This window comes from Tachypleus tridentatus, chromosome 11 (genome assembly GCF_004210375.1).
Source record: "Tachypleus tridentatus isolate NWPU-2018 chromosome 11, ASM421037v1, whole genome shotgun sequence".
Taxonomy (NCBI): Eukaryota; Metazoa; Arthropoda; class Merostomata; order Xiphosura; family Limulidae; genus Tachypleus; species Tachypleus tridentatus.
In genome coordinates, this window is record NC_134835.1 from 2,590,583 (window position 1) to 2,614,026 (window position 23,444).

The window sequence follows — 23,444 nt, forward strand, 5'->3', positions numbered from 1 at the left end:
TGTTGTGTGTGACTACGTTTGACGATTAGGTTTGTGGGCTTTTTTAGTAATGTTTGAAATTGTACGGTCTACTGAAATGTTTTTATGTTCTGTGTACTTAACTCTTCCTTAATGTCTTCTATGTCTATTGAATTATGTACACCTCGTATCACAAAAGATTTAGGTGTTGGTTTAGTTCCTGGTAGGTGTATTGTAATATTTCCTGTTTTGAACGCGTCTGCAGGCCAAGCTTTTAAGTAGACTGTTTAAGTCAGCGGGTTCCTGTCCTTGAACCAGAACACCGCCTCTAGGCAGACGCTTAATGTTAGTTGTCTTTGTGGTAGGGTTTGCACCTGTATATTTCTTTAGCTAATTGTGGTTGGTTGAAACTACCAGGAACTCCTTGGATTATAATTGCGTGCTTAGGTAATTTTGGTACGAGTTGTGTATGTGTCTGTGGTGGTTGTTCTTTGTTTAATTTGTTTTTCTGACTACGAGTCTGAACAAGCGTGAATCCTTCGTCGTCAGAAAGAACTTCGTCTTTGTCTGAAATTGTTTGTTGTGGAATATCCAGGGAGGGGTTTGGGTTGCTAGAACTGCTAGTTATTGGCATATTAGTCTATAACCGTAGTCTTAGCTATATTATCTTCAGATGCTGAAATCATAATATCTTTTACTAGTTTTCTTTTTTTTCTAGTCCTAACAGTATTTTCTTTAATAGGCGTTAACTTTGCTTTTAATTCTTTTTTTTGCTATAAACATTAAAGATTTTAATTTTACATTATCGTTTTCTATTTGGTCACCGTCACCAGACTTACTTTTTGTGCCTGATATAGACGGGCTTGCTCCCTCAGTTTCAGACGCTATATCGTTTTCCCTGGTCTCCAACTCCCCGGCCGGCATGTCGCCTCGTTGTTTAGCGATGTTGAACTTGCTGTCTCGGGCGTCTTCTGTCTTTGTATCTACTGGCGTGAAACTCGAAGTGAATAGTAAGAACTCGACAAAATATGAAGCAAAATATAGGTTGTATACACGTAGAATTTCAAGAGCCTTTCAAAGGTATATCCTATATTTACCCTCTTCAAGCGCAGAATGGGGAAGTGGTCACTAGTGATTTCATCATGTACTTTAAAATTAGAGGTTCTGTTTACTGTGTCCTTGGGTGCTATGATGAAATCAAGTACATCGTATGAGCCGTTGGCGGCTGAAAAGTATGGTGTATGTTTTTATTAGGTGCATTTTGTTACTAGAAAGAAATTTTTTTATGCACAACCCTCTGCGTGTGTTTCTGTTTCCCCTTAGTTCTGTATGCGGATAATTAAAATTCCCAATAATAATTGGTTTGGGTTTGCGATTAACACATTTTTGAAGGAAATTAATGTCAATATACTTAGTTGGTGAACAATATATGGCTAGAATCGCAATAGTTAGCCGGTTGTTAAAGTAGATCTAACATAAATGAAACCATTTTTTGTAATATACAAAGGAATCTTCTGTTGATATTAAATGCAAAATTTCTGTACTGAAGTAGGGTATTATACCTCTGTTTTTCTGAGTAAGGTACACTGTTAGAAATTGTTCGTAATGTTACACTGCAATGTAGTGGCAGCAGAGTTGACGCTACACTGGAGTGTAATTTTTACGGTGCATTGCAAAAACAAATCTTGTCATTTAACATGGCAATACACCGTAATTTTACATGTAAATACAAGGTGTGTAATTTTAATGCTGATAGGAGTAATTTTACATGGAAGGCAGGGTAATTTTATGCTGATGTGGAGTAATTTTACGGTAATATGGGTGTATAATTTTTACGACCATGGTGGTGTTACTTTACAGAAAGAAATGCTCAATATAACATGCGCGGGGCCTGCATTTTTAGCATAACATTAATAGAAAGAAAGAGACATATGACTTTTTCTTGAAATAAAAAAACACTCCTGTTTATTTTCCATATTTATTGCAAACTGATGATATTTTGTTTTTCAAGTAAACATGAAATAATGGTACACAAGGAATGTCATGCCAATGTTCCTATTTATTAACTGGTTAAATTTCAATATTAGAAACCATAAAGTCTTGCAGTTGTTTAAACTTTTATTGACCATCTTTTATTAAGCAGAAATAAAATCTCAGTAAATAACTGCCATAACAGTGTTAAAAATGTTAACATATTAACAAGAAATACTAAACCTAACAAAAATATAATAATAGCTACACATCAGCTTCTTAGCCAATACATGCCTCATTTACACAGAACAATACAGATCTAATATTACACTGCATCAGCGTAACTAAGGCAAACAAGATGACAAAGGTAATAACTATGATAAAAATTCTTTAATGTACATAAAAAAGTTAATACATTTTACATGACACATGGTGAAAGATATAGATTGACAAAAGATATAGATTCTACTCATTTCAATCTTTCCATACATATCATATTTGGTGTTGTATGTTAAATACAAGACCCGTGGGTCTAAAGCGAACTTGTCTGAAGAAAAGAACAAGAAGTAACATGGACCAGGGTGAAATATATGCTTAAGCAAGTGCTTCATTATATATCACTTAAGGAAACATTTCAGTTTTTGACATATTCATGCATTATTCACCTTCTATGACAGGTGGTGCCACCATATGAATAAATCTAAAATAAATTCATCCTAGGAACATATCTGAGGCATAATGAATGAATTCAGTAAAATGGCTTCTTCAGTACAGAAGATTTTTGAGCAATTCCCTTCAAATTAACATAAAGCCTACAATAATATCAGAAAGCTGCAAGTGGCACCATCTTGTGGGCAAATCTGAAGGTATAGGCCTAGGCCATCTTTTTGATGTCAACTTGGGAAAATCTGAATTTTTTAGATCCTGAGATTAACATTGGTACTCCTCTTATTTGACAGGTGGCACCAACATATGAACAAATTTGAGAAATGCTTATTCTAAGAATTTATGTCATATCAAAAATATCTGTTTATTGTTTTTTTACAAGAAGACCCGTTTTACGACAAAGTTTATAGCTTAAGATTTCAGCACGTTTGAGGGGATGAAAGACAATGACAGATGCCAGATGCGACACTAAAATACACCACTGCAATATTTCACAAGTTCACTAACAAGTGAAAACTAACATTATCTACTGTCATGCAAATACAAAAGTAATATAGTCAACTGTATTCCTTTCCACATACCAGTAAGAATTTTGAAGTCATCATCTGTAAGCTGTATTTATGACTATTTCCATACAATGTAAACATTCCAGTAAATTTGCAAGATACATGAGATATGAAATATGTTCAACAACAACAAACTGTTCTGCATGATTAGCAGGATTATTTCATTTAAAACCAGTATGTGCACATTATACATACTTTTAACATGGCGTGTAATAAATATTTGAGAGAACACTTTGTAAATCCACAATTCAAATAAGCAAAACCAATCAACTACATGGTAACAATACAAGGAATGCTTAGCAGTGTGCTCATCAATGTAATGTTCAGGGGGAGTTCTCCCTTAGCTAATGGGTCCAATAATAACCTTCTTTTAATTCCCATTACATTACATTTTGGCTCCTTCACTACATATTTTGCATTCAGTTTTTATATTTTATTTAACACTGGAAAATTTCTTGTTGAATTTGACTAAGACTTCCTTGTTCTCCCCCCTTCTCTTTTAACATGTCCTATACAAAATGAACAACTATCCATAACAACTTTTATTTACCCCATCTTTATTTGCTTTTTTATTCTTGACTTCAGTTTGGATATTTCAAGGTCATCTATTAGGATGACAAAAGGTTTTATAAGTAAAACCAGTCGTGAAATAAAGAAAACTGCTAACAGCCCCATCTAGTGAACAAATCTAAACCTAGAAAGCTAGACAACCATTTTGCTGTGCCACTTGACACATTCAAATGAATGGTTTTTGGAGAAAAGGATTTGTTCTAAAAAAACATTAGTCAGTCAGTCAATGTTCCGGTCATTATCAAAATCCCTTAGATTGTCTATCAACTTTCTAACTTTGGTACTAAAGGCAGGCCTCCTCTTGTCGGTCTTCCTCACTTTGGAGCCCCTCTGAGGATTTATGCCAAGGAAGATCCTGTTAAAATTGATAAGCATGGTTAAATGAGTCATAATATCCTGGAATTCTGTTTTTTTTATATATTTTTTCATAACATTTTGACAATTCAAATTATCTGCATTATAACAAAATACGATAAGGCCACAAGGAACAAATCTTTTGTTACTCATCCTTTTATTCCTTCTAGAGTGGGTTACAGGGGTACTTTTTTTTTATTCTGACCAGTCCACTGTTTAATTTGCAACAAAAATCGCTCAATTTTTCATACATGTCAATTCTCTTATAGAAAAAATTGTCATTCTGCTGCAAATACCATGTACTTCTATTTCTGCCTACTGGTGACATAACTTTTTAAACTGAATATTCAACCAAATACTTCTAGCAAATATACATTTCATGCTGTTAACATATAATATTTTTAAAAATTTTATTCAGTAAAGCCATAAAATGTTTATAGGGCAGCCAAGACTGGATGCAGATAGCGATGATTCACAAATCTGTATTTCTTGTGGCCTAAGCTTAAGTTTAGTATGGTGAAACAGGTCTGGGACATGTGAGAGAGGACCTGTGTAGTAAGACTAACTAACTACTTCAGCTGGCCTTGCATGTCGGCCAGTCTAAATACATGCAAATTGATTAGTACAAGTTTAAAACTTTTGAAAGACCAACTGTGAGTAGGGAACATTTAACCTTGGTCCTAAGAATGGCTCTATCAAACTGATGGGTAGCAACCAAAGTACCGGTATTCTTTTGCATAGGAAAGAACTATTCATATTTATCATCTTCATTTACAGGTCAAAAGAAATTATGTAAGTAAATACAGGTAAATTAAGAAAGTGCTATTCCAAACCTTTGAATAAATTCAAGAGTGTTGGCAATGGACTCTGGGTAGGTGATGTTCAAGTTATAATAAGCTGCTATGGTTAAACCAACTGCCATCCGTAGGGTGACATTTTCTGCCAGGATACATCCTTCTACAACTGCATAGCAGTTATTTTCAAATGGATGGTTTCCTACAAAAATATAAAACAACAAGAGTACATTTTGATGTTCTTGTGAGGCATATTGTCTTGTTAATACTGTTATCAAGTTTTCAGCCCTGATAATTCAGGTCAGACCAAAACCACATATGGAACCCTGCAGCCTGTAGTGTGTAGTTTTCTTTTATATATCTCTCCTGATGTTACAAATAAAACAAAGTACTTAGCAAACTGCCTAACAAGGAAATAATTACAGCTGTCCTCTTCTATCAGAGGCAGCTATCATATTTTCAGTGACGTCTGTGTGTCTCCCTGTGTGTGTGAGTTGCCCACATTTTTTGCCATGCAGGACTGTGTAATTTTGACCTTGAATGGTCAAAAATTGAGGTCTAGCAATTCACAGGTCTAAACTCTAAATTTACAGAAACATCAAGGAATTCTGAATATTGTATTATATAATCTGCAGTGGTGCCATATATTTTAAACATATCTCAAACTTTAGGCCTTTATTATCATATACAATGTGATGCACATACCCCCCCAAAAAAAAATATCCAAGTACAAAAACAGTATGCATGAGTAAGAATATATTAATAAGTATCTTACCTCTGATGACTACATGGGGGTGAGGTAGGTCATCATGTTGTTCTAAATCAGCAGATGTGATGATATCCTGTTGAAAAAATTATATAATCCTATTACATGTATTTATAAATTAGTGTCTAATACTGGAAACATACAGCAGGTCAAGTGAGAGCAAAAGTTGATTTGTAATCAGGATTATAATATGAACTTATCTGCAGCGTAGCCCTAATTTGACGGTCACATAAGTGCTTAATTCATTTGTATAAATTCTGCCAACTTCAGTGATCCATAATACAACATTCAAAATGGCTCATTTTGCTGGGGAAAATCTTCAAGGACTGGCAACATTGGTAAGGTTGATGAATATTTTGCTTTAGTGAATATTTTCCTGTTTACAGTATAATCCTGTTTCAAATCTTAGATAAGCGTTTTATGTTAATTATGTTAATGCTGGATACTGTCAGTCTACTAAATGTTTGTGAAAAGAACCTTGGTACTAAGTTAAATTAGGCAGTAGTATTAAAATGTACAGTACTACAGAGAACAGTATTTCCTTAAATAGTAGCACTACCACAGGTCTCTTTTTTTCAAGCTTATATTTGACATAAATTTGCTAATCCTATTTTCTTATAATTAAACTAGTCAATATTTACAGAAATTAGCAAACATTTAAGAAAAATTTACCAAAATCTCTAAAACAGGAAGAGCATCTGGTCACTAGAGCTTGATGTATACAAAGGTATTTTAACTGAAATGTGATATCATTTTGCAAAATTTGCCAAAAATAAATTGTTCCTATTTTTCACTCATTATAAAAGCTGTAGTGAAAGCCTTACCTCTGCAGTTTTAAAGAGGTCTTCTTTATCTTCTCCAAAGATCAGAGGAAGCAGCAAGAGGGTGCCATACACCTTGGGACTAACATTTCCAACCACTTCGGCTAGCATTGTCAACTGGGCTGCTGATGTTGCCACAGTTACATTTGTTTGTGATTGACAGTACCTCAGCATCTTGTCTGCCCTACTGCTCATCTCATGGTCAAGTCTTTCAAATAAACTGAATTCCATAAGGTATTCAAAATGGCTTAGAAAGTATGCTGGCTGTAAAGGAAAGGCCAATTTACTCTCACTGCTGACAAGTGAGCACCTTTGTTAATAAGGTAGTGCTGTGACGGGTAGGTGCTGGTCATACTTTGAATCACCCTTGGCGTGTCGGTACTACCACGGTGGTATTCTTCTACAAGCCAGCACCTCTGCTGTTCCTGGCTTTCCTCAGTCTCCCCGTCGGGCAGATCAGGCTGCCACCTGATACAGCCATAGCTATCCTGCTGCAGCACTGAGGCAGACTTTCTCTTAGCACTACCAGTTGTACCTCCATTTTCTTTTCTTCCAGCAGCTTCCTGCGGAAAGAGTTGCCTCTGCTACAACGATTCAGGTTGTCAAATCTCTCAGAGGCGATTTGCGAGAGTAGCATACCCTTTCCCCACCTGGCCATATCGTGCTATAGAATCCATGAAGGTTCTAGGATGCGTATCCACAATCTTCTTGGCAATAGCATTTAAGTTAGCTTTCCCAGGTTTGGGATTTACCTTAGCTATTTCTTGGCACAACACTCTTACTGCAGCAAGGAGATCAGTCTTGGCTGGGGTTGTCCCTTTGGCACAAGCGTCTTGGACTGCATCAGGCAGCTTTGCCAAGGGATTTCGAATCTCTGCCCAGCTTTGCGCCTCCCGTCTATATCCAGAACCTGAAGTGGTTGGTGTGATATTGTCCCTTGACAGTGACAATGGTGGGGTGTGACACATTGTTCGGCTGGTGAAGCTGCTGCAGCAAGGTTTCTAATTTTGGAGTCCCAACAACTGATGGGATACTTTCGGTGCCTTAAGAAAGTAGATTACAATAGAAAATTACAAAAATATCTAAAGAGAATTAAAGTATTTGAAAAAGCACTTGTACATTACCAATCAAACCAAGTTTCACCTGCATTTTTGACAATTAAATGCAAAGTTCTGTTTAGCTGTATTTTTGACAATTAAATACAAAGTATAGTTATAATATTAAAGTAGTATTGACAGTTTCTTGCAAATTCATGCAAGTTAAGTCCCCAACTTGTGCCTCTCATTTTGATGGGTGAGGAAAAAACTCTACACCCCTCTCTGACATGCAGAAAGGAAGACATATTAGATAAAGGGGTGGGTACAGGATTGGTCTTAAATCCCCTCCCCAAGTAAGAGGATTTTTTTACAGCTGGAAGGTAAAAGGGTTGCCTGAATTACTTGAGGGTGGGGGAGATGTATATAATATTGTTATTTCAGTAAAAGAATCCTACTTTAGGGCTAAATTTTTGCCCCTTCCCCTTCCAAACGTATACTTTTACATAAAATTTTCCCTGCCCCCCCAAAAAAACTCCTCCATACATATTTAATCACATAAAAAGTTTATTTCCCCACTTTAGTGAAAAAGGGCCCCAAGTTTGGAAACACAGAATAAACATTAAAATATTGCCTGCCAAAAAGGATATTTAACTAAAGTTATATGCATTTGTTCATTAAACTTAAAGAATACCATTTGCTGTGAAGTGGGCTTTCAGTTTGAGGGCCAGTTTTCTGCAGGCAAGCAGGTTTAGTGTCCCTTCAAGATCTTTCTCAGGATCAAGAAACTCCAAGTCTTCCAGATTTTCCATCCCAAATTCTTGCAGCTTCTCTAGTGCTACCATCTTGTCTGCTGGAAGATGAAGAGCTGCTACAAGAAAGTTCTTCACTTCTTCTGACACAGAGGGCATCCTAAAGTCAAAGGACAACTAAATTAACATCTGCTTAGACATAGTGCATATAAATAATGACACCTGTACTATTTTCTTGTCCAAAACAAAAGCTTAGAGATGGCAAATAAGTCCCCCAGGCTAGACCAGAAGCGGATCCATGGGGGGGGGGGCAGAAGGGCTAGGATCCCCTTTCTTGGCTGCAGCAAATTTTTTCGGTTTCAAACCAATTTTGCCACCTGGACTCCTTTCTTGTTGGCACCTGAGGACCTTTCAATTTAGGATGTCTTATTGGTCATCATAGATTGGATCCCCCTTTACAAAAATCTTGGATCTGTTTCTTAAGATGGATGGACAGACAGAAGCTCACTATCTCCAACTTTCAGGCAGGGGACTGAAAAAAACACCCAGTGCTAATGTACTACAAAACAGGGTTTTAATGAAGGCTTACTAATTTTTTTAGAAATCTTGTTTGCAATTGAATATAATGTAGAGGTTGTATTTAATTTTAATGAAATTGGAGGGTGGGGTCAGCTTATACATGGAATACCAGTACAAGTTACAAAGCATAGGGGGTGGGGGGATAGGGGGGTGGATTCGTAACAACTGCCAAAAATATGTCAAATCTGCAGTATGTGCTTGTCCGCACTAAAAAATAAATGTGCCTGGCTTCATGAGCAATGCTGCTCATGTGCCATTTACATCACACACTGTCAAAAGTGATTGGATTCATGAATGCAAACTGCAACTAAACTCAACTAGAAGGTGCATCCAGCTCAAAGTTGCATTAGCCTATCTTCACTCAACAGAAAATGTGCCTGGCTTCACATGCAGATGCTGCTTATGTGTCACTAGCTTCACTTACTGTCTAGTGTGACTGGCTTAATGCAATAAGCTTGTGTACAATATTACAAATGCTGAAATTTGGGCCTGTCCTCTAAAAATTCTGTAAGAGCAGACTAAGGGAGGTAGGCCAGGTGATTCAATGAACAAAGGAATTGTTAACAGTATATATTACCAGGACCAGGGACTCAAAAGACCAAAGAAGGGCACTGAATTAGAACTTGCGTGCTTTTGGCCAGTACTTATTGTATACACCGTATGCTTCACTTGTCATGACTGTGTATTATAGAAAAAATAAAAATAAAAAATAATTCTCCCCAAACCACTTGTTAGAAACCAGTAAGTTCATGTTGATTGTATTAGATGTAGGATGCTTTGGTACAACTGGGATAGCTCATGGGGTACCCAAAAACTTGGTGGGGGGGGGGGGGTAAAGGAGGGTCCTAGCTTCTCAACCAAAATATCATGGGTAGCAGGAAGGTTAATACTTTTTTATCTGATCATGTTATTATAGACCTAACACTGTACAGAACACAAAATAATTGTTTCCATCCCCTGCTAACTGGGTAGGCCATGAACAGGCAAAATTCTTTGCCTGTTAAACAAAATTTCCACTTTAAGAACAAGACTGTTTATAATATATTGGGTTCCATGAACAATTTATCTATTAAAAAGTGGTTTGGTGCCTCAGGAAATACCACTTCCAACCAAATTTGCCTGAAATTCTGATTGTCTACATCAGTATTTTACACCATGCTGCACCACCTTAAAATGAACAAAAAGTACCCAGATGGCACCTTAAGGATGAAGTGGGCTAGGCTGAGAACAGGGGTTATTCTAGGTTTTATAACTTGGGGCCCTTTCTTACTGATGTGGGAATTATTTAACGTGGTTTAATAGGAATGGGGGAATTTATGTTGTTGCAGAGGGGAATTTTGTACAAATAACAAACAAATTGCCAGGGGGAAGAAATTCGGCCCTATAAAGGGTCTAGAATAATCCCTGGAGAACAAGGGAGACCAATATGAATATAGGCCTCATTGGAAGAATTCATGTCTTTGACATCCAAAAGAACACGTACCTGGATGACCTTAGTTATCCACCACAGCGTGTTTCAGAACAGCAAATACACTGGCACCAAATCTGTATAGCTCCAGGGGCTAGTAATCCAGTAGTTGGCTGAAAGGAACACATGTTTTTGAATTTTCAGATTGAAAAATTTCAAGCAATCCAGATTCAGTTCTTTGTGTATCCTTATTCTGAACAATAAAATAAATATCAGTATCCTTACTGAGAAGAATCATGGTGATTTCACCACAAACAAGGTGATTATCAGCATCTCTGGACAAAAACACTACTTGTCCTTTATGGTAGTGGACACCATGCACCACCATATTCTGGCAAACTACAGTACTTGAACTATTTCTCAAGTGAGAGAATTTGTCAACAGCCTTCTGGATGTACTCTCCATACAAATCTGCATGGAATGCTAATGCTGACTTGTATGACACCGGTGGTCGAAAGAATGATCCAGAACTATACAATGCTTGCAACAACTGATGTTTTTTCTGCTAAGGACTTTGTTACATGTATATAATTTTGAGCTGAACGTGCACTCCTCTACGATTTGAGAGTAAACACTCTTATTTCAAATGTCCACAATCGAATCAGGGGTCCACATTTCAATGTAAGCTCAGGATAGTGAGTCAGAAAATGGTGTTTTGCTCTTAAGTTAATGTTTGGAAAAAGTTTCATTCTTTTTACAATATATTCTTCTATCAAGTCCAACATTATGGCAACCTGATACTCAGATATCACTGGGGCACATATAAGTTCAACAATTTGTCTTAGTAATAACAGCAACTGCCACACTTCATTATTATGGTCATCAATTTTTCCATGTATTAGCAGTGGCAAAAATCGGAGCAAAACCCAGACCTGAACTGCATGCCCACTAACTGTCTTAGAGCTCAAAGTAAATGGGGGTTTGTCATTTGCATCAGATCCTTTGAATTTATAAGTCTGAATCTTTTTGTTCAGGTAATCATAATCAAACCACTCTGCTCGTACCAAGTAATTAAGAATCAAGTGTAGATCTTCCTTGACAATCCCTTCACACAGGTCATGCCCAAGGCAAGGTGGGAGACCAGGGTTTGTAACATGAAAATGTTGCAATTTGTTCAATACTGAATCAAATTTAACCCCACTGTGATGCACCAGACCATTTGTACATACTTCTTGTACTGAGCTATTGTAATTTTCTTGAGTCATTAAATCAAAGTCCCAAGGAAAAATATTTCCACCTTCAAGGTCATCTTTGGATATCAAACAGTATCTACAATTGTGAGAAACAGAACTGAAGTTTTCAACAAAACCACCTATCATATGACTACCTAAATTGTCCCTAGAACAAAGGCAACAGACCCTTTGCGGTTCCCAAATCTGCCTAAGTCTACACCATTTGCTTCCAGATCAAGCAAATCTGTCATGATAGGAGTCAATCTTTTCCTGACCATGTGTCTTAAAGTCCTCTTCCCTACAGAGCAACAATAGCTGCTGTACATCTATTAAAGTCCTGACAGCAGGATGCAGATTACCAATGGTATAATAAATGGCCAAAATTTTGTGTTTTTTCTTTGCTGACCCAAGTGGATTCACTATTTCAAATGAATCTTGATACAAGAGTAGCTTTAAAGCATCAGGATTTTCTTGAAAGAAAACATTTTCATTGCACACTTTACCATCTGTAAAGTCTGTTAGCACTCCTGAATCTCCATTATTTTCAGATTTTTCAAAGTAGTGACTGATTTTTTCATCTCGAAATAGGGCCTGAAGTGAATCTTTTAAAGGCACATAGTAGCACAATGCCTTTGTATCATCTTTTTTGTGTTTAGGCTCTGGATGTGGAAGTGGTTCAACATAATCAAATTTTTCCTTGTAATACTTTTTTCTGTAAGATTTTGACCTTAAAGTGTCATGTACTGCTTTGAGGTTGTCATGTTCGTACCAGTGTATAATTTCCTGAATACAATCATCAGAAAGAGTTCTTTTCTAGCTTTGCCTTCAATTGATGTTTTTGGAATTTTGCTTGCTCATTATGGAGGAAGCTGAATTCATCCACAATAACCTGAATAGTGCTCACTGGTACGTGGTGTTTTGTCTGTATTGATAAGAGAAATGTAGCTAATGTTGTTGTCAAGGCACTTTCTATTTCTCGGTCTGATAAGAAATTATTTTCATCCTCATCACTATGGCAAATTTCAGTACATGGTTCTTCATCATTGCCTGTATTATTGTTTTCATTAGTCTGGTTCTCTAAATTTCTATCATGATCACCAATGGAGAGGATGGCTACATGCAGGTGATGAACTGAGGTGTCCTTGTGATATCTGCTCAAGTGAGAACTGAAACTTGACACAACCTCAAATCGCTTATCACATTGTTGGAAGGGACATGCAATTTTAATACCATCCTTTATATGTCCCTTCAAATGAGCAATAAAAGGTTTCAAACCCAAATATTTTGCTAAGCAATGCCTTATCTTACATTGCAGCTGTATACTATCAGAGTCAACATACTGTTTTGAATATTCTCCTTATGCTGCCTTGAAATGTGTGATTTAAGAGAAGGAAATGTTGGCAAGTTTTCACCACAGTCAGTCACTGGACAAGGTATAATAGGATTTGGTAAAGCTGCATGGAATGAGTTATAATGACTGCCATACGTTCGCAGAGAAGATGTTCTAAAGTGACAAATAGTACAGCGATACATTTTGAGTTTCAGTTAAACTCTAACAAACAAGACCAGAATAGTGAAAAAAAATTGATATAGGAAATGAACTAAGCAGCAGGCATGGTGAGATCTCCAAGATTAAGTGGATAAGTGATGGGGGGGGTATGGCACAGGAATTAAAAATCTTGGCTTTAACCAACACGCCAGGCCTCGTCTGTTGAAAGAACTTGCGAAACAACTGATCAACTCCTGCTCACTTTCACTTACTTTTGGAGAAGCAATTCAAAATTCTTGCATAACTGTTAATTACAGAAGGAATCACCTGCTAAAATGCACCAAACTGGGATTGATCATGTAAACCACTCGGGACCAAAAATGTGCCACGTTATATGATTCGCTCAAAAGTTGGCCCAAAATTTTAACATAATCTCTTTATAATTTTGGAATACTCTAAACATCAGTAAAATTCTTGCCCTATAACTTCATGCCCAGCAGCCAGACTGATCATGCCATGTACTTGCTGTAAAACCCTAATATTAGCGAGCCTTTTACTTAGGCAAATTTGGTGACTGGAATATTGTTGCTAATTTAACTGGATGGTAATTTATCTAGCTAAACATACTGAAGAGTGCAATTTCATAAAAATGCTATGGCAGTTTTTAAAGAAAAACGTGAAGTTCAGCCTACCTTCGATCTTTAGGCCTAGCTTCCATGCATGACTGAATCTAAGAATATGCTCTCACAAGGTAACCAGACGACCAGATCTGAAGAATCTACACTACTAGGACTTAGCCTATACCTATTATAGTATAAGGTTCATCAGATCATCAATCAGGAACCGTTTATCATCAAACGGTACCCAGGTACCGCAACATTCCCAAATACCTGATACGAATTGACCAGGCCTGACGATAGATCGCTAGAAAGCTACAATTTTAGGCAACGCAATAGGCCTAGAATATAGTTTGTCATGAAGTAGACATTGGGCTTCACGTTAGTAGATTTATCTATGTACCAGAAATATCAATGGTTATGAACCAAATAAAATACAAACCTGCCTCCTGGAAATGCACAACACAAAGTTAATTTAAATTAAACTGAATCTGGATTGCGTAGGTCTAAACAAAGGGTAAATAAACTGAGGTGTAGAACGCAAGTTGACTGCTAGACTCTATTCGGAACAAACTGCATCCACGATCCACTGGCACTGCTGATTCCTTTGTGTGAATTCAAAATTCTCGCTTCCGGTGCCGCGAGCGACCTAGTTCATGACCCCGTATCCAGCACTGCGTCAGCAGATTCCGGCTATAGCTGATAAACACGCGCGTACGCGCATCTAGCCCCGCGCTAGCTACTTCGCAATGCCATGTTATTTGCGCCATGGCCTTGAAAGGCGGTGCCTGAGGGGGCCGCAGTGTTGATTACGTTGGTTAGCAGCGTGATTTCACGATACTTACCAGCGTAGATCAGAAAACATGCGTATGTTCCGTAAAATAACGAGGCATTTCTTTGTTATAAAACGGTTATTTTTTACAGTGTATGTACTTCGGAAATACCATGTCCGAAACTTCTTAATGGCAATATTAATATTGCCCAGTATGCCAATGATATCACGTACTGGGTGACAAATTACTTTTGTTTAATATCAATTAAAAATGTACAATTAGCATTATTGAAAATTCGAGTTATGGTGTAATTTGTGGCGAATGTATCTAAATCCAGACACAATAAAGTTCATTGTGTTCTGTATGAAAAACTGACATCACTAAAAATATTAGAAGCATTAAAGGGTGTAACTTAAAAATTATAATAAAGAAATAGAAAAGGTAGAAAATTTATTTTACGTGTCCTTTAGAACAGAACACTGGACTGAAGGGACCACGTTGAGTATTTGGTTAAAAATGTTGGACGATAGTTTCGATACTGAAATCAAATATTGCTATATATAACGGATGTTCTACCATGAGATATTATTAAAATTCGTAATCTATTGAAATTCTTAATTGCTTATGCTGGGATGGCGGGGTCGAACATAAGATGAAATTGTTACAATCTTTGCAAAATTATATATTATAAGAGTGGCAACCAGATTTTCCATTGATTTTCTGCATAAGGAATACTATGCCAACAATATCAAATCATTTTAAAAAAATATTCCAATTAAATATTATAATGACAATTTGGTCATTATCAAAGAATTAGAAAGAAAAATACTTTGAAAATACTAAATAAATGACTCGTTTGAGTTTTATTGTCGTTAATATAAGTATAAATTTATTCTGATATAAGACAAGTATTAAAATAGTAGTTTTCAATTCTAGAATCCAGAATAACTTAAAACAATTATCATTTACAGTTGTTAAATAGTAGCGCTGAGTTAGTATAAGCATTGCACGAACTGCAGGTAGAACGCTCATACTTTATACCACCAAGTAAATTAGAGAAATTATTGAATGAAATTGAAAGAAAATTGCATCCACACAAGAGAATTACATGTGCATGAGCTGATGTGAAGTTAGCCAGCAGTGAGAAATACGCTAAGAATGTTTATAGATACCTGAGAAAGGAACTGACAGGATGTTTAGATTATATGTAATCATACCGTCACCATTAGCATTAGCAGTGTTAAGTGATGAACGTATTTATGTGCCAAATTGTTTAGAACGACCCATTAGAGTGTGACCCTAGTTTAGCAATTTATACAATTCCTATTATGGCTTGAGCTATGCAATATCTGCAGAAATTAAAGATAGCTAAATTATCTCAAAATATAATTATTCCTAAACCATTTTACTTCGAAAAGACACTCTAGAAACTTCGTTATTTCATATAAAAAATGAACTTACCTTATTGGTAGTACGACCTAAATCAAATGCAGATCAGTTTGATTGTCGAAATGAAGTAATTGAACTAAATAACAGTAGATATCTTATATTAACTAGAAATTGTTCTGCTCATAGCCAAGGAATTACATTACTCTCTAGTTTTAGAAGTTGAATGAAATATACAGGAATTCCGTTAAATATAAGAGTACCTGATTGGTAAGAATATTGATTATAAGAGTCGAAATTAATTCGGAACGTAAACGTAGATTCAGATATTACTGTCAAAAATATTGGATGAAATCTGAAACCTGACTCCGTTGGAGAGTAGGGTTAAGTATCAAGGAAGTTCAACAACATGTAAATCACTTGAGCTACAGCAAAAGGAAGTAGATAAATGGAAGTTGATTAATTCAGTTATAACATCATTCTTGGTAGTAATACTAGTAAGTGTGGTGTTATATACAGTACGTGAAAGATTTGTTTTAATGACATTTTGGAAGTTAGATGGGCTGTGTATATTTAAAAATAAAATTAGTACAGAGCCAGGCAACAATAGAGGCTTAGAGGCCAGGGAAGTGGTTAAAATATGTCATGACAACCCATCTAATTACGATGTAGAGTGATTGTAGCTGATATCAAAATTCAATTAGTTTAACCAATTGGTGAGGTTAGCTGATTATAAAATAAATATATAGATAAAAATTATTAGGAAAATAAATAAGATGTATGTGATAGAGAATGTTCGAGAACTCAAATGAGTTTTTGAGAACAAATGTCCGAGAAAACAAGATTAATTAGCTACAAGAGAAGTGATGAAATATCACCACAGAAGTTAATCAGTGACAAAACCAACATCACGACAGTACGAGTGTTGAATAATAAAGTGTGCGTGTTTTCTTATAGCAAAACCACAACGGGCTATTTGCTGAGCCCACCGAGGGGAATCGAACCCCTAAATTTAGCGTTGTAAATCCGTAGACTTACCACTGTACTAGCGGGGGGTTATAAATAGATGTGTAAAATATGAATAAAACATTGAAAAACATGACTAATTGTCTTCAGTCCAAATTCATGTGATTAAATAAAACAAATGGTAGTTACGCGATATATTATAATGAGACATAGTTAAAGCTATGTTGTAAACCCCTGAAGTCAAGTAAAATTATTACAAGAAAAACAACACAATAATAGTGGAGATAGTTCTTACAGCATATATTTACCTTCTATTCGAAAACCGAACTATCGCGGACTGTTCTACCAGTTGGACCGATAATTATTGGTAGAAACCTCGAGTTCCAAAGGAAAAATCGTATGAAGATGAAAGACATGTGCCACCTATCTTCATGAACTGACTTGGAAAGACGGTGAGCATGATTTTCTCATCTATTACCTGCATGTAAGGACGTGTGTTAAACTTATGATCAAGTGTATACGAATAATTTAAAAAAGAAATTAATTACTAAACTAATGAGAGTAACTTGTATAAATTTGGAGAACTTTTATTGTCCAGCATGTAAGAGAATGAGAATCAACGACCCGGTTATGTGTATTTACCATGCGTATCCACGTGAACATTGCGCAAAATGGAGAGAGAGAGACAACCTTATGATTGTGTTTGTTAAAAGCGACGAGAAAATATTTCAACATTTCTGACAAGAATTTAAAGGAAGACACAAGAAGTACATGTTAATAAAAGAATGTCAATCATTTGTTGAAACTGAAGCTAGTGTGATTTAAATGTACTAATACTAATATTTCTTTTAATTTTATTAATTTGCTTTTGTTTATTATTGAACAGTATATAGTAAAATGGTTTAGTTAAAAGATGTGTAATTACATATGTTACTTTAATGATTAGAGCTTTTAATAGATTTGAAACAGACATAATGGAAGAATAACAAATGATGACCGATGTGTAAATGGAACGATGGAAACAAAGCTCTGGCGATCAAATATTTAAATATATTTGTGTTTAAGGAGTGAGGACATCGCTACATGTCTCTAATTATTTTAATAAACAGGAAATAATGTATAAGAAACTGTTTGCGAAGCAGTGTTGTTTATAGAATTTTGGCAACTCCTAAACATATCAAGTCGCCGTATGATCAAATGACTTATAGTTTAACAAGAACTGACGCTATCAAGGTAATCAAGTTATTTAAGAATTTCGGAGAAAGCCTCCGATAGACTTCTGCTGTATATTTAAAATGGAAGAACTGGATGCTGTCAAGGATAAAAGGTGGTATGAAACTTGGATGGTGAACTAGGAAGAACTGTCACTTTGCACTATAATTAGGTCTACAAATCACCTCCGTGTTACTGAAATAGTATAATGAAAGAATAGTAAATGATGACTTGTGTATACATAATGAATGGAAACAAAGATTTGGGGATAATATTTCAGATAAAATGTATTGGTAAATGGACAGTGAAGCATTGCGATATGTCATAAGGATTGTGATACAGTGAAGTATAGGTACAGAAGTATATAAAATATTCGAAGTGATGATTATATAACGAAGATCACTCAAGAGAAACATGTTGAGCAATTTTTTGCTCTATGTTTAGAATATAACGAACTGACACTACCAATGTCAGTAAAAAGAATATGCAAGCTATGAACGCTGCATTAATGAACCAGAACCAGGAAGAACCTTTGAAAAATTGACGACAGTTGAGGCTAATAATGTGAAAGAACAATAATTGTGGAGCTTTAAATGCACAAAAAAAAAAGCAGCCTGCACTTTGATAGAATATTAATGCAAGAGGGAAGAGTCTGACAATACACCGTCACTAGTTGTGACCACTGCATTATCAGTTGTTTTGTCGTTAGTTGTTGCCCACGGTCATAATAGAAGTGATCAATTAAGTATCAGAACTACTTGCGGGTAGTTATACATACTATTTGATGGATCGTGAGGAAATATTCGAATGAAACTTCATGTAACAGCCGAGAAAGTTGCAAAAAAATTGTTGTTTCCAGACGTAACAACTCCTTCAACAACAGTTACCATACTTTTCGAAGTAATTTCTCATCAGAAAGAAATAGCCTGTAGGCTCTACACAAGTTTTCGACACTACTTTAACATCTCCAGTGCCTTAATTAGACATTTTCTCGCACGAACTCTTTGTAAGTATTCTAATGCCATTATTCCTAAACATTGGTCATCATATTAAGTACTATAGTGTTAAATGAATATTTAGTAAAAGTGTTAATAAAATGTAAAAAAGTTGATCTGTTTGAAAAGATGTAACTATGTATGTTAGATATAACTATAATGTATATGAAAACATGAATGAATTCTTACTCTGAAATTTCTTTTATTATGCCTTTTAAAGCATAATGTATGTGTTCCATTTGCCCACTACATTTTTATGTAAAATAAATAAATATTATGACAGGTAGTATTCGAAGCTCCAAAAACTAACCACAACCCAACCAACCACTCAGCCTGCCTAATGTTACTAAAACAATCAGCAACATAAACATGGCAACCACATAAAGAAATAATAGAAATGATTAAAGAAAGAAGGAATCTATGAAGACAATACATACAAAATAGAAATCTAGCACTAAAGACCCATATAAACACTATGAGAAAGATTCGAGATCTAAAACAAGACAGTTGGAACAACTTTTGTTCACAACTACACTAAAAAACTACCTTAAAACTATTCTGAACACACCTCAAACGATTCATAAACACTAGAAAACCAAACAATGAATACCTGCTACTAAAAACTCGCACAAAACAGCATATATTAATTAACTCTTAAGAAGGAGGTATTCAAAGAACATTTACAGAAGACGTTTAAAATACACAAAGGAAGCAGACATGAACACATTTTTCTACAAAAAAAAAAAAGCAACTTCATACAAGTGAACAAAAATTTTGTATACACCAAAGTTCCCAGTAAATACAAAATTTATAGTAATAAAATTTGATGGTACAGAAAATCGAATTATATAATACCTCCCCAAAACTATAACAGAAATGGAAGTTTAAACTAGTAATAAAAAGAAGTCACCAGGAGAATATAGAAAATATAGCATGCAAGATATCCTCCTAAAAAAGAAAAGGTACTCGGAAATTGTATGAACATTTATCAGAACTATTCAATTTGTCACTCATTTCTGGATACATCCCAGTTTCGCAGACGCAAGCAAGAGTCTTTGTTCCATAAGAAGAAAAGCCAGCAAATAAACCAAACAGACTAATCAAACAGTAAAAGAAAGATTTTCCAAAGAATAATTAGTAATAAATTTTTAAATTACTTGGAAATAACTTAAATTACCAGAAATCTATAATTGATATAGAAAACCGACATATTACAGATCACCTGGTAAGAAGAACAGAAACAATTCTTGATAGTTTTAACAGACACGAATGCACTGTTGCCTGATTTCTCGATATAAAAAAACATTCGATTCAGAGTTGCATAATGAATTAAGAAACTGCATGAAAGAAATTGAACTACGCCAGAGAATTATTTGCTGGCGATTTAACTTCCTGAAAAATAGAGACCACAAAATGAATATAAAGGGAGCCTCATCAAAACCATTCATATCAGAGACTGGACTTCCAATGGAAAGGGTCGTTAGTCCTATTCTATTCATCATTTATATGAGTAACAGATCATGAAAAGACCAAATTATGGGTACGCATCACAATTCGAGTATGATATAGCAGTTTGGGAAAGTGAACTTACCTCATCCACACTTATAGGGAAACTGAAAACCTTTCAATAACTTGGAAGATTATTGCCCAAAATATCAAATAAAGATAAACAGGGTTCAAACCAAGCACTGTCATTTACAATACATAACATAAAAGATTCTCCTGAACTGCATATGGACGGAACACTTCTGCACGCTGCGCCAAAATTCCTAACACTTAACTGACGTTAGTTTCGTACAATGTGGACAATAGTGTCCAAAGTATCACACTGGTGCATCAGTCCCAGACAAAAGAAAATAGTTTGTTAAAAATTGTAACCAATGCATAGCCAAATTAGAACAACTTCTAATTCTTAGGGAAAAAAAACAGCCAAAGCTGGTTTTATCTGATAAAGCTTGTTTTCACGTTACTCATTCCAAGTCCACTGCCAACAGGCGCTGAGCAGACCCTTGAATGCAGGACTACAGTCTGTCTGTTCTAGTGGTGTCTCTGCTGTGGCTGTTCCATACATAGTCTTTGCTGTGATGTAAGCGAGCTCGTTCCCTTGATTATCATCATGACATGGGATCCAAAAGAACTGTATAGAAGTAGATGTTAAAGAGAATTAGGCCATTTGATAATAGAAACAATTCCAGGCCCAATGGAGAACTGTTCGAGTTTCTATAAATAATATAACTTGAACATTGCTTAGCTTTCACGTAATCCAAGGCAAGAGAAATGGTGTATCGTTTGGTAGTGAACACGGAAACTGTAGAGGGGATATTGTGTGCAACCACTAAACTACAAAAGAACATGACAGAGTCACCTGATTTTGAACAATCTGTAGAAACAGGAAAGGAAGGATGTTTCGAAAGATCTTAAGCAAATAAAAGATGATACTTTCAATGAGAAGTATATAAGAAGATGACTGAAAAAAGGTCACATTTGTGGATGGTACTAATCCATGGTGGGATGAGATAATCAGGAGATACTGCAGTGTCATCCAAAGACGGCCCAATGCATCCAATTCTACCTGGATATCAAGGCCAAAAGAAATAATAGCAGATCGTCTGTTCTGGAAACACAACCCTGGGTTGGATTCTGTGGTAAGGGTCAACGTTTTGAAGCATACAGCAAAGACAGTTGTTAATGGCATAGGTATAGACGAGGTTTATGAGACTCACTGTACTAACTCTTGACTGGGAAGTGCTTAAACCCCTGTGCATAGCTGAAGCATATGATGATGAACTGGGTCTAGCATCTTCATGACTGAGGACATAGCAGAGCCACAGACTGTAATCGAGCTTAACCAAATGAAAGCACTATATCATTAGCATAGAACAATGATCCACTACCAAAGAGATGGAAGGTGTTTATTACTCTTGTACATTTGACTCATAGCTGTTTGATGTGTGGTATAAAGGTTAGCTTACATAGAAGATGAATTCAAATAACTTTGTATCAGAGACCACAAGAAACACAACTTCTCCAAGACAAAGCTTGGGATTGGGGTGTATACCCTGATGGCAATAAAAGTGCAAGCAAATGGTTTCAGAGAGAGAAAGATTAAAACCGTTTGCTGTGGTTCACTTCCGCCACTGATTTATTGTAATCAGTAGCTGCCATTCGATAAACCTCTGAATGGAAAGATGTGATCACTGTGCCTGTATCTTGTTGGCTAAGAAAGTGGAGAATCAAGCAGAAGTGCCTGGTACTTGATGAAAGATCTCCGGGTTGCATGAACATCTTGGCCATCAGAAAGCAAGATCGAAAGGGAGACAGAATTATACTGAAAAGTAAACATCAAAATCTTGTTCCATATGACTTTGGAATTTGTAGTAGAAGAAATAGTGGTTGTGAATTTAATCCAAGATTTCTTCTGGCTTTGAAGTTTTACCTGCAAAGCATGTGGATGGGACCACTGAGAAGTTACATGCGGCTTGCAGCGTTTAATCTCTGTCGCAAGTAGGGGTTGGATCTACTGGCCTGGAATACCTTCTATAATGATTGAGAATTGTGGTAGTTTTGTTTTTTGTGCTATATTGTTACTTATTTTTTGTTCTTTCTGTGATGTTTTTTTTTTTTGACGTGACTGTAATAAAGCCTTCTTGATCTTTGGTGTCTGGCTCACTGTCTGTGGTATTTTTTACTCTTTTTCAGTAGATCTATCAACATCCACGGCGTTTGTTTTTACTTCTATTTCTTTTACATTGTTAGTTATTTTGTTGTTAATGTTACTTGCAGGGGAAGCTACCTCTACCTCGGTATTAGTAACAACAACTGCTTCTTCATTTTCGGAATTTTCCGTAGAGTTGGTTTAATAATTTTTCTTTTGACTTTTATTCTTTTTCTTACATTATTTTCGTTTGTTTTTTCTGCTGTACTGAGTTTCTTTGTAGCTATAGTACATAGCGCTAATAATGAACTAGTTAAATTACTTTTCGATTTGCCACCAACGAGACTTGACTTGTTTTCTCTATATCCTGATCGGTATCGGTATTTTTTTCGTCTGCCATAGTTTTTCCTGGTCTGATTTTAGTCTCCAGATGATATCTTGAACGCGGTTTACCACTCTGCTGTCAGTGAATTCTGTAGATGGCCGCCGCTGTAGTTGTAGTCTTTGTAGTCAATCGCACTGGTAATGTTATATATTTTTTTCAGCTGTATTAGTTGGGGAAGCCTGTCTATTCAATCTTTCCCTTTTTGCGTTGAGAGAACACGTCTGTATCTTTTTTACTCTAAAAAAAATCATCATCCAGTCTTAGCTCCATTCATATAGTTTTAGGTGTTTTGGCAGTATATCGCCGGGCTTTAGTAAGCCCGCCAACAAATGGCACAGAGACAAAAACTGACAAAGTCCGACTTCGTGTGCGACTACGGAGCCCCAATGTTTTTCGAGTGGGAAGGAAAGCTCTCGGAGAGTGTCCGACTGCTTGCAGATAAATCTCCCAGTCAGAAGCTGAGTCTCAATAGATCACAGTATGGTGGCTGCTCTA

At 35.9% G+C, this 23,444-nt stretch overlaps 1 protein-coding gene across 1 annotated transcript; it reads right to left on the reverse strand.

The window, feature by feature from the left end:
* Nucleotides 1–8,183: 8,183 nt before the first annotated feature.
* On the reverse strand, nt 8,184–22,964 carry LOC143232592 (uncharacterized). The gene is made up of 7 exons (XM_076468202.1): nt 22,887–22,964; nt 21,633–21,752; nt 20,880–21,046; nt 12,376–12,622; nt 11,747–12,254; nt 10,858–11,626; nt 8,184–8,412 (listed from the first exon to the last, which is right to left on the reverse strand). Exons 1-7 carry the CDS (start codon nt 22,962–22,964, stop codon nt 8,184–8,186), a joined length of 2,118 nt encoding a protein of 705 aa, XP_076324317.1.
* Nucleotides 22,965–23,444: the final 480 nt, after the last annotated feature.

What these genes read in the sequence shown, in the direction of transcription:
- LOC143232592 (XM_076468202.1), bottom strand. Translation starts at nt 22,964, where the DNA reads ATGGCAGACGAAAAAAATACCGATACCGATCAGGATATAGAGAAAACA. An exon ending in AGACAAAACACCACGTACCA is followed by an intron (nt 12,255 to 12,375) that starts GTGAGCACTATT and finishes GATTGTATTCAG; the next exon opens with GAAATTATACACTGGTACGA. An exon ending in AGAGGACTTTAAGACACATG is followed by an intron (nt 11,627 to 11,746) that starts GTCAGGAAAAGA and finishes GGGACAATTTAG; the next exon opens with GTAGTCATATGATAGGTGGT.